The sequence below is a fragment of the Bos javanicus genome, chromosome 3, assembly GCF_032452875.1.
Source record: "Bos javanicus breed banteng chromosome 3, ARS-OSU_banteng_1.0, whole genome shotgun sequence".
In the NCBI taxonomy this organism is placed as follows: domain Eukaryota; kingdom Metazoa; phylum Chordata; class Mammalia; order Artiodactyla; family Bovidae; genus Bos; species Bos javanicus.
In genome coordinates this window covers 106566225-106577784 of record NC_083870.1, presented here as the reverse complement: position 1 = coordinate 106577784, position 11560 = coordinate 106566225, and the positions used below count along the sequence as shown (strand labels likewise).

The 11560-nt window shown below is 58.3% G+C and overlaps 1 protein-coding gene across 1 annotated transcript in view; it reads right to left on the bottom strand.

The window, feature by feature from the left end:
- Positions 1 to 1893: 1893 nt before the first annotated feature.
- The window catches only part of BMP8B (bone morphogenetic protein 8b), a 30380-nt gene continuing 20713 nt past the window's right edge, over positions 1894 to 11560 (bottom strand). The window contains exons 4-7 of the mRNA XM_061412399.1: positions 7775 to 7975; positions 6992 to 7071; positions 6399 to 6509; positions 1894 to 2515 (exon numbers count right to left, since the gene is read on the bottom strand). Of these exons, the coding sequence (XP_061268383.1) occupies positions 2366 to 2515; positions 6399 to 6509; positions 6992 to 7071; positions 7775 to 7975 (542 nt within the window). The 3' untranslated portion in view covers positions 1894 to 2365. The remainder of the gene's footprint in view (positions 2516 to 6398; positions 6510 to 6991; positions 7072 to 7774; positions 7976 to 11560) is intronic.

The window sequence follows — 11560 nt, the reverse complement described above, 5'->3', positions numbered from 1 at the left end:
GGTGTACCCCTAACTAAGCCAATCACTGGCTGGGCCTAAAAATACCAAATTGAAAATCAGTTGTCAATTCTTCCATTTTAAAGGTAGTCATTGATAAGAGTTTTTTGGTAATTTGTAGCTGGTGAGCTAACATGTTTTGACTTTACTAATGTGCAATATATCAATTTTCAAATAAAATTATCAAAATAATTGGCTAATTTAAGGTTTATACTTATTTTTCCCTGGTGGCTCAGATGGTAAAAAATCCACCTGCAATGCAGGAGACCTAGGTTCTATCCCTGGGTCGGAAGGTTCCCTGGAGAAGGGAATGGCAGCCCACTCAAGTATCCTTGCCTGGGAGAATCCCATGGACAGAGGACCTGACGGGCTACAGTCCGTGGGGTCACAAGAGCTGAACATGACTGAACGACTAAGCACATGCACAAGAGACAATCTTTGCTGTTGGGAAGAGAAAACTCTTAGGTAAGTACTAGAATAAAAAATAGGTTCCACATTATGTGCCAGTTCTGATTCATGATGGCCACCTGAGCTCCACGTTCAGGGTTACCGGGCTGCCTCTGGGTTCAGTGTGAGAAAGCTTGGCAGACACAGTTTCCTAGGCTGAAAGCCCTTTGCAGATCAAAAAGCTTCATATTACAGATGGGAAATGAGGCCCAGAGGAGGAAGTCACAAAGTCACATCCCTAACATGTAAGCCAGAGCCTAGATCCCTACACTGTTGGGGAGCTCACTGCCTTCCTGTGTCCATGGAGAGTGGCTCTTCCTGTGCACTGGCTCCCAGAGCCCTTCCCAGGTCCAGGTGGAGGGGCTGCTGTCCCACAGCCCAACCCCCTCCTCCACCCCTGCTGTGCTCCTGGAGCCCCTCGGCACAGAGTGAACTCCAGGGGTGTCATCCTGGGCTGTGCCCATGGGTTGGGGCGGGCCCAGGATCTGTTTTTAATGATATTTTGGGGTTTGGACAGCTGGGTTCTGTCTGCTTCAGCAGGTAAATTACAGGCTTACCAAGTCAGAAATCAAATAAGCACTCCAGCTGCTGGTGGCCTCTCCAAGGAGAACAGTGGTTTCCGGGAACCTCCCCACCCAGCTCAGCCTAATTGCCACCTGTCACTCCCCTGGGACCGGGGCCTTTACTTTGGCTTACAGGCCCCAAGAACAGGACGGGACTCCAGGGTACACAGGGTGACGCAGACTTGCGTGACCAGTCTGTTTTTGACAACTTGACACAGGCAGGTGCTGACCAGCCCTGCCCTCGCCCCACGCCTGGCCACAGGCCACCCATTGTCCCTGGGTGCAGTGAATTGCTCCTTAGCAGGAGAAGACAGACAGTTTTCACTCTACATGCCAACTCTAATCTGTTGGTGGTGGCCACTTGAGTTTGGTGCTGATCACTGAAATTCTCTCCAGAGTTAAACGAAAAAATATCAAGGTTGATTATTGATGACTCCCGTGCAGAAAGTTAAGAGAAACTTTGTCACCCTTGCTGGGTATTATCATCCTGGGCCACCCGATGTAGCCACCATACTGGGCTCAGCGAAAAGGTAATTTTTTCACAGAGCTGAACTCCTGATGGTTCAACACAGTGACTAATAGATTGTAAAGCCCCCAAGAATTTTTTTCACCAAAGTGTCCATGCAAGGCACATCTTCCCCCGACAGCAGAGACAAATCAAGGCAGGAAGACAGGGAAGGTAATTGACACTGGCCTTGGCCCTAAATCATGCTATTCATTCAGCTCTTTCTGGAGGTGACCCACATGCCTCCTTGTGGCCAACAGATTGGTCATTCAGACCCACAAATATAGAAAACAGGATGACTCCACACTCTGAGTGCCCAGAAATGCCCAGTTTTGCACCCGGGGGCGGGGGGGGGGGGGGGGGGGCGGGGGGGAGGGGGGGGGGGGGCGGGGGGCGGGGGTCAGGCAACTGGGGATGGACCAGGACCTGTCCGCACATCCCCAAACCCAGTCCTGGATGGTGAAGGGCCTGAGGTGGCCATCCTGGGCTCAAGGTGCCTCAGTTCACCCCACAGCCCCCGAAGCTGCGCCAGCAATGGACAAGAGTAGGTCCTCAGACAGGACTCTGTCAACCCCAAAGAACAGTCAGCCTGAGCCTCTGGGGAGGGAGCTGGGATAGAACCCTGCTGGATGACCACCATGCAGAGTTCCACCACGACCATCAGGCACGTGATGGCGCAGAGGGCCTGGGGAGGACCAGCCCCTGGCAGGATGTGGGCAGGGGAAGGGTGCCTCGCTGCTGCCCTGCCTGAGCTGGGACGGCGCTGGGGGGGGCGTCTCTGCCTGAGCTGGGACTGCGCTGGGGGTCTCCGGGCCCCTGCCCCCGCGGAGGGCCTGCCGGTGGAGTTGGGGCCTCAGTGGCAGCCGCAGGCGCGGACCACCATGTTGCGGTGCTTGCGCAGGATGACGTTGTTGCTGCTGTCGTAGTAGAGCACGGAGGTGGCGCTCAGCTTGGTGGGCGCGCAGCACGCCTTGGGGACCGCGTGCGGCTTCAGCAGGTGCACCTGGCGGGGGCGGGAGGGGGCAGCGGGCAGAGGCGTGAGAACCTCGGGCTCCTCCCGGGACCCCCGTCCCAGCGCCCAGCTCCTGCCGCCTGGGGCTCCGCCGCTGGCCCCTTCCCAGCTCCATCTCCTCCCCGCCCCCCGCACCCTCCCCCCGCAGCCCGCCGGGCAGGTGCTGGCCTGAACTCTGCCCCGCCCCCGCCCCCTTGACGCCCGCCCTGCCCACTACCCTCAGGCCCAGACTGAGCACCGGGGGCTCCTGCCACAGCCCCTCCCCTTAGACGGGAGAACCCTGACCCTGCGGATCCCCCGCACCTGTGCCAGCGCCGGCCTGGCGCCGCAGCGACACTGTCTCCCCTCCCCCACCCCCTCTGCCCCTCCTTCTTCCCTGATCGCTTCTGTAACACCCCGCCTCGTGTCCTGTCCGCATGAGCTGTTTCTGGTCCATCCGCCCCTCCAGGCTGCGAGCCGGTGAAGGTCCCTTTTACACCTCGCAATGCCCAGACTTCAGGCTCACACTTGGGGTGTCCAACACCATTGTTTCTCAAAGCACCTCCACCCTTGTAACAACTTCCAGGCAGGGATTGTTCTGGGTGGATGACCGCTGGGGGCACAGGGGCCGAGTCACCTGCACAAGGCTGGGACCGGACTCGGGGAGAGGGCCGGGAGTCCCTGCTACCCTCCTGCAAACAGCTCTACCCCTAAAAACAGTCCATCTGAGGAAGCTACTGCAGCCTCCACGCAAATATTTATGCAGAGACTCGGGCAGGATGAGCTGCAGTTCGTACTGGACTCTTCATCAGGGCGCCACAGGGATGGGCCTTGAAGGCACCCTCAGTCAGTCGGGGCCTGAGAGAAAAGGGAACCTGCTTCCATCCAGGGGACCTCCCAGCCCTCACCAAGGCCGATGAGCAGGACCAGGATGAAGCCGTCTGATGAAGGGGGTGGGTTGGGGGGGGTCTGTCCAGCAGCTTGGCCTGGGGTCCCCAGAGCCCAGCCCTTGTCCTGGGAGCCCCAGCTTGGAGCCAGCCTGCTGCCAGGACCATCAGCCGGGCACCAGGCTGCTTTGGGGCCCAGAGCCTCTCTCAGGCCCCAGGGGGAGCTGAGGCCTCTGTGGGGATGTCCGGCCAGACTGGGCTGTGAGAGCACTGCTCCCCAACTTCACAGCCTCCACCTGGGGTGGCTGGGCTCCACTTTCATAGGCCCACATGAAAGAAACCAGGCGACACTGCCCACCTGTGCCAGCCGCCTATGGGGCTCTAAGTGGCTGGAAACCTGGGAGGGCCTTTCCTGGGTTGGGACCCTCAAGAGAGGAGTCAGCACCACAGGGGCGCAGCTGTTCTGAAAGTCCATCATGGACCAGGCTTCACCACGTGATCAACAGAGGACGGTCTTTGCCCTATCTGCACCAAACAGACTGACCTGAAGCCTAATTTGCCTTTGCATTCAATTCACTTTAGAGCCATGTAGGAGACCAAATCAGAGGCTCTGTAACTTATTGGCTGTGCATCGTTGGGAAATAGTCCTGCATCTGAGGGCCTCTGTTTTCTCCTCTGCCAAATGGGTACAATGGTATTTTCCTCTCTTCCGACACAAATGTAATTTCACATGCCTTGTGCCAACCCTACCCAGGTTAAGAATACAAAAGGGTCCCAGACATGGTCCCTGCTCTCATCCTCAGCAGGGGAGGAGGGGAGACGGGGGAACATTCCAGCAAACACCCAGGACACTCAAGAGCAGCACAACATACAGCAGTGTCCTCGCTCTGGGAGCATGAGCGCTGGAGACCAACGCTGGCTGGGAAGGACCCAGAGACAAGGCAGCAGGGTGAGCAGGATCTGGCCTGGCCCGGGGCAGATGAGGAGGTCCTGGTCAAAGGAGGGGGGCGAGGGCACTGGGACGTGGGCTGGGGGATGCTTGGGAGGTGGGTAGGCCAGTGAGGGGCCCCAGGTCACAGGCCAAAGGTTCAGACTTCTCCCCAGGGATAAGAGATGCCACGGGGGGGGGGGGGGGGGGGGGTTCCTGGCCCAGAAGGAGGTGGTCACATTTGTGCTTTAGTGCGACCCTCTAGCTGCTGTGTGGGGAATGTGGGGGGTGAGGCTGGAGGGACCCACTTCCTCGTCTTCGGCCCCAGGACACCCCAACCACCATCTCACCCCCTCCCTCCCACCCAGGCTCCTCTTCCTCCCCAGGTCTCTCCCACCTCCACTGTCTCCCCAGAAAATCTCTTCTGCACTCACGACTCGGAGACTCCAGACTTGCACCCCCAACCCTCAACTTCTCACGTAGGGTCCTGCAGGGCCTCACACACATGGGGATGGAAGCAGAACCGCTGATTCCCTCCAATCCGTTCTTCCACCCAACACCTTTGCTGCCCCCTCCTCGTCCTGGAGGAGGGCCTCACCTGGAGGCCTGGGCTCCTGCCCTCCTGCCTCCACTGTCCACATCTCACCCCACCAGGTGCCTGGTCCTCCTGTCGGGACCACAGCAGCTCCTCACTCCTCCCTGCCTCCTCCACCCTCGACCCCATGGTCTGTCCTCCTGCAGCTGCCAAAGATGCTTCCAGAGAGTGCCCAGATCAGGCCCTGCTTCTCTGAAATCTACTCCAGCCCCTCAGTTTACTTGGGATTAAATCTACCACCTGCCGAGCCTATGGGAGAGGCCCTGCCTCCCCCCAACATCATCTCCCTTCATCCTCCTCCCCTCCAAGCCAGGGTCCTTGAGCCCACCCAGCTCACCCCAGTCTTCCCCTCCTCAGGGGACCCATGGTGTTGGCTGTCCTTTCTTCTCGTGTTCACTGACAGCCTCCCCAGAGGGCAGCCGCTGCCTTGACAGCACCGAGCACAGAGCTGGCGCTCCCTCCTGCTGACTGACAGCTCAGAGGCTGAGGGGCGGGGCCGCTGCAGAGCCAGGGGACCAGTCCTGGGAGGGGCAGCGCCGTCATCACCCTGTGCCCCCCTCACAGGGCAGAGAGAAGCCCACACACCGCTCATCACCCCTGAGATTCTGCAAGGAAGGTGGCTCCTGGAGGAGGGGGTGTCCAGCAAACCCCACGTGACCACTGGGAAAGGAGGCATTACCAGGCGTCCAGGCTGCTTTCTTAATTCACTCACTCTCACTCTGGCAACACCTTGAACAGCCTCTAACTAGAGTGCCCAGGTCAACGTTCTAGAAATAAGCCTCAGCACATACACACACACAAGCCACTGCAAACACTTAGCAATAAGCAGCCTCAACCATGTTCCTACTAGAAACTTCCAGCATTTAAAGTTACCCCAGACACAGGGCATCAGAAGATCTGTAGAAAGACAAAGAGCAAGAGGGACCCGGAAGAAAAACAACAGGAGAGGACCGGGAGGGGAAGCCGAAGCCAGAAGGGCACAGGGCAGCCCGCGACTCTCGTGCAGGGAGAGGACAGAACCTCCACGTGTGTAACTCAGCCCGACCCCCAGGGTGTGTGTCCCCAGGAGGCCAAACTCGACAGTGAATGCGGTGCACATGTGTGTACCTGGGGCACGGGTAGTCGTGTGGGATGCCCACCGGTCATGAACGTGCAGTGCCTCTGACCACCAGCAGGCAGGCCCACCCCATGGATGTGAATGTCCCCCATGTGCATGTGGAGTGCACACGTGTGTATGTGTGCACACCAGTCAGCAAGAGCCTGCTGCACGCTGTTCAGGTTCGTGGGACGCAGGGTCTCCATACAGAGTGGCCACACAGGGACCCGTCTCTGTACGGCCGTGGGATTTCACGGCACGTGCAGGCTGGGTTTCCACGTGAAGAAGGCTCCCTGACACAGCAGTCCACCGTCACCTCCTGGCTGCACGCCCCCTCCCCAGGGCGAACCCCTCCCCCAGGTGTCCGGGCAGGAGGGCGCGGTACTGACCAGGGACTGCAGGATGGCGTGGTTGGTGGCGTTCATGCAGGAGTCCAGCGGGAAGGAGCACTCCCCTTCACAGTAATAGGCTGAGTAGCCTTGGGGGGCGATGACCCAGTCCTGGGGGGTAGTGGGAGAAGGTGAGTCCCATCCACGTGCCCTCCCAGCCCTTCATCCAGCACCTGTCGCAGCATGACTCAGGGCTGCCCCCTCCCTCCCTCAGCCTCAGGACACCTCCCGGGGCAGAGTGCCACCCCCTCCAGGTCAGACATCCACTGAAGTCCCTTGGTGAACAGAGCTGGACACGAGCTCCGTCCCCTCCACACGCCGTCAGCGCGCAGCTGCGTCCTCCCCCGCTGCCCCCAGTCACAGCCCCGCCAGAGGCACTGCCCACCCTGGCCTCAGCTTCCCTGCTGCAGCTCGGACATTTTATGGCTGAGGACTCAGTCTCCATAGTCATGGTTTTACAAAACAGCCCTTTTCCCTTCTCCCTTTAGAGAACTTGGAAAACAGAGGAAAATAAAGACAAAGTTCTCTGTGGGTCTACCTCCCCTGGGACACAGGTGGGGACAGTCATTTTGGAAAGGAGAGTCGGAACTCACCAGCCAGCCCAGGTCCTGGAAGCTCACGTACAGCTCGTGCCGACGGCACACCTGCCGGCCGTGGGAGCCGTGGATGTCGTCTGCGGGGACACGCAAGGGCTTTGCTGGGCTGCTGTTCCCAGGGTGGGGGACGCCATGAGGCGCACGTTTGTTGAATAATAAATGCTGGGAAACTAACCCATTTGGTCTCATAAAGCCCATGTCTGCAGCTCTGCTGGTGCCATGACCCAGTTCAAGAACTTTCGATGGCTCCCTCTGGTGGCAGTCACCTCACACTCAGCCCAGCCTCCCCTGACTTTCAGCCTGTGGGGTCCTGATAATCCAGTAAAAGCCCCGGGGGCCCTTGGCCATCCAGCGGTCCCACCTCCTTCCCCCCCGGAGTCACCCCGACCTCCCCCACCTCTCCTGCCATGCCCATTCCGCAGGACATGTGCTCCCATTAAGGTCAAGCAAAGGCTGGCTCCCGTGAAGGAAAGGGCCCCTGGTGGCCTTGATCCTGCGGGGCTCAGCCTGGTGGGGTGACCTTCACACAAACACCTGGACCCTGCAGGGGCCCCTGGTTCTGACAGAGACCAGGGCGAGGCCTGCTGATTCCCAAGGGCAGAGAAGGGACTTTGGGGCCGCGGGGGCAGCAAGGGTGGATGCTCAGAGCCCTGGAGACTGTGGGGGGGTCGCTCCGCAGGGGGCAGGGCAGAGGATGTCAGGAAAGGCGGTGGGGTGACCGTCGGTCTGACCGCGCTGAGGCCAGAGGGGCTCCGTCCCTGCCTCCATCCCCAGGCTCACCGAAGATCCCCGGCAGTTTGTTCGGGGGCGGTAGCTCGTTGGTCCTTTTCGGCGGCCTCCTCTTCAGGGGCCTCACTGCCCGAGGGGCTCGGGCGGGGCCCGGGCCGGGGCTCGCCCTGAAAAAGGTGACCACGAAAGGCTGTTTGGAGCGCGGAGCCTGTCGCCCCAGCAGACCGGCCAGGCCAGGATCCACACTGCGCCCTGAGATGGAGAGAGCAGAGAGGGGTCACTCGAGGGTGGGCACTGCGCGGGGACACAGCGGGGACCTCTCTGGGCGGGCCAGGAGCTCGAGGCTGAGGCCTTGGGGGACCCACTGGGCCTGGGTTTCCTCCTCTGAAGACCCGAGTCCCCAGTCCAGCCCCAGCCCCTCAACCTCCCCACCTCAGCCTGCCTCCTGCCTGGGCAGGCAGTTCTATGGGGTGAGGGAGGGGCCTTGCCAGCACAGGGTGAGGATTAGTGATGTTTGAGGGCACGCAGGTGGACAACTTTCAGTCCGTTCACGTGACGATCTCAGCCGGTCTTCACGGTGACCCTGGACCGTGAAGCTCTGTTTGACCCAGAAACAGAGCTGCTCAGTGACGGCCCAGAGCCCCACTGCCAGGGATGTCAGAGGCAGGGTCACACCTCCATCGTGGGGCTCGAGCTCCCACCCCATCCTTTCTGGGGGTCGGTGTAGGATTTACAGCTCCTGGCTGGGAGGTGACCCGGACTCACTGCTTGCTCTGCTGACACCACCCAAGAATAGGGTGTTCATGTCCCCTGAAGCCCCCGAAGGAGACCCCAGGCTCAGCAGGCAGAGACATTTACCCCAAGTCCCAGAGTCGGGTTCAAACACAAGCGTCTAATCCCAGAGCCCAAGTTCTTGTCCACTTATGTTCTTAGCCACCAGGTTTGTGGTTTAAAAAGGAAGAAAGAGAAAAGCCTGAGGGCAGAGACACAACTGGGGCTTTAGCCTCAAAGCAGTGATGCTTGTAAAAGTGGAGTTTTACCCACATCCGCTTAAAGCCTGAGGATACAGGAAAAACACACTGATTATCCCTGGAAAAGTCAGCTCCACCAATAAAACTATCTTCCTGTACCTGTTTGTATTCCCAGTGACCTCTTGTTTTTTAATTGTCAAAGTGATATAAAAACAACTGTAAAGAAACTTAGGAAAAATATAAAACCCCTTCCGCACTACAATACACCATTTTCATTCTTTCTCGGCTTTCGTTTTTCATGTTAAATTGTGAGCATAGAGCTGCAACTGCTGAAGCCCGTGTGCCTAGAGCCTGTGCTCTGAGACAAGAGAAGCCACCGCAGCGAGACACTCAGGCACCACAACAAAGAGCAGCTGTGCTAGCCGCAACCGGAGGAAGCCCATGCACAGCAACAGAGATCCACACGACCAAAATAAAATAATTTAAAAAAAAATTTTCCGCATAACAAAGAAGTCCATATTTTTCCCCAAATTTTTCCACCTAAACATTTTCCCGGTTCTTAAGTCTCAACTACGAACATTTCAAATAGATAAAATTCCTTTGAGTAGATCTGAATATTTAGATGTTAGTTCATCTTAAGACATTTAGCTTATTTCCTGGCTCTCGTCATAAAGATGAGACTGTCTTTTCCTTTTCCATAAAGGGAAAATGTCATTTCCTTTCCTGATGGGATTTTCTCAGACTAAACCACAGGGATGTGACTACAAGCTCACTGTCACATTTCTTAAAACACAAGGTGGAGCATCCCATTTCCACGTACATTTCACCCCAGTGTTGCAACACTGATGCACAGGCATGTACACACGTGCACATAAATGTGTGTGTACACACAAACACACACAGGCATGTTGATATGAAGCAAATGTACACATTAGCGGGTCAGTCTCATGATCTCCACTGCACACGACGTGGCAAGGACATTGCCTGCCCCACACACAGCTCGCCTCAAAGGTCAGCCCTTACATGGCTGTGCTTCACGCCCAAGTCCAGGGGCCAGAGTTGACAACAACCAACTGACCAGAGACTAACCTTTGACCTATGACATCACCTGCCACAACATGCAGTGGGCCCATCAGAGGGCTCAGCAGAGATGACTCTGCTGAGATAGGAGCTGACACTGAAGGGGCCCAGGGAGAAGCCATTCGGGGAGTTTGGGTCACGACAAGAGAGAGTGACAGGAAGAGCCGGCCTGTGAAGAAGCAAAGTCACAAGACACACAGCAGCCCCTCCCCAGAGGGAAAGGCCCTGAGGGCACCAGGAGGTGCCTATGGAGCGATGTGGGCAGGTGGACAGCTCTCGGCTACGTGGCACTGGAGTGGAGCACCCCAGTGGACACCTGAGGCAACCTCGGCCCAGTCACCCTCCGGGCCTGTGTGTGCAGCCCCCTGTCCTGTGAGTTCCTGGAGAGCCCTGTCCATAGATGGACCAGGGAGACCTTGGATGACCCAAGGCTGGGCCCACTGTAGGCTTCTCTCTGTGCAACTGTCTGGTATTGGGGTCTCCTGGGCACAGAGAGGGGGGGTCACAGGGCAGGCCTGGACTGTCCAGGTGGTGGCGCCCAGGCTGCCTGGTTCTGGCAGGACCCTTTCGAGAAAGCAGAGCAGGAACTCCAGGAGCCTCTGGGGCCCAGAGTCCCTGCTCTAGACCTGAGCTGTGAGAGAGCCAGCAGGCACGCCGTCCCTATGCAGGGGACGAGGATGTGTGGCTACGCCTAGAGATGGGGGCCACACTGTGGCCTTCCCTCCCCTACTGCAGACCTGGATGAAGATGCTGCTCTTCTGGGCCAGGCGGAACCCTGACATGTCCAGCCTCCCCCATGTTTGAGTCCCCCCCATCAGGGTCTGGGTGTCATGGTAGCTCCCCTGCCCGTCCCATCCCCGGGCACTCATCCCCCTGCCCCTGGGCCAGGCCAAGGTCGCTCCCATCCCTCCCCAAGGCCTCTTTCTGCCCTGGGTGCCACCTGAGCCTCCCTGAAGCCCCTGCCCTCCTCAGCCTGCTGCCATGGATGGCACCCTTGTGCCATGTTGAAGGGCAGTCCGGGCACCTGGGGGCCCTGGGAGGGAAGCCAGCTGTGACCTGGCGCCTTTGTCCCAACGGGTTGTTCCTTCACCAGAACTAGGAACTCAGCGCTTTTCCTTCTTCCTACTGCTGAACAGCCCTCTCACTGCTCTGCTTCTGGAAACCTCTGCCTGTCCTGGCTGCTGCTGGAAGACTTCTCCCGACAGCCAGGGCAGTCAGGTCCTCGTCTCCAGAAGCCCCGGAAGGTGCTGCACCGTCCACCCAGTGACGCCCATCCCCTGCCCACCTGCTGACGGTCCCCTGACACCCCGTGGCTGTCCCTTCAAGTGCAACGTCTCCACTGCAGGATCTGGGCCTCCCACCAGGGTGAGGATCCGGGGAAGCCTCTCCGAAAGGCCTTCCTTGACCAGCTGGAGCTTCGTGTTCTTACCCACGAGCTCCTGTGCAGCCCTAGGGCCACACTGAGAAAGCCTGAGTTCCATGGCAGGCCTGAGTTTGAACCCTACACACACACACACACACACATTTTTTTCTGTTTAGCTTGTGAGACTGTGGATTCGGGATGAAGTACCTCTCTGCCTCTCTTGAGTTTCAAGGGAGTATGAACAAAAGGCCAGTTTAGGCTCTGTGACAGAGCGGAAGGGTCCAGTGTCTGATTTGGACGATCTGAGATGAGAAAACCCACTGAAGTCCATCTGTCAGGTTTCTAGATCCCTCCCATCCTAAGCCAAAGCCTTTGGAAGCACACGGCTGGACTGTTTATTCAGAGGAGCCCTCCCTGCAGAAT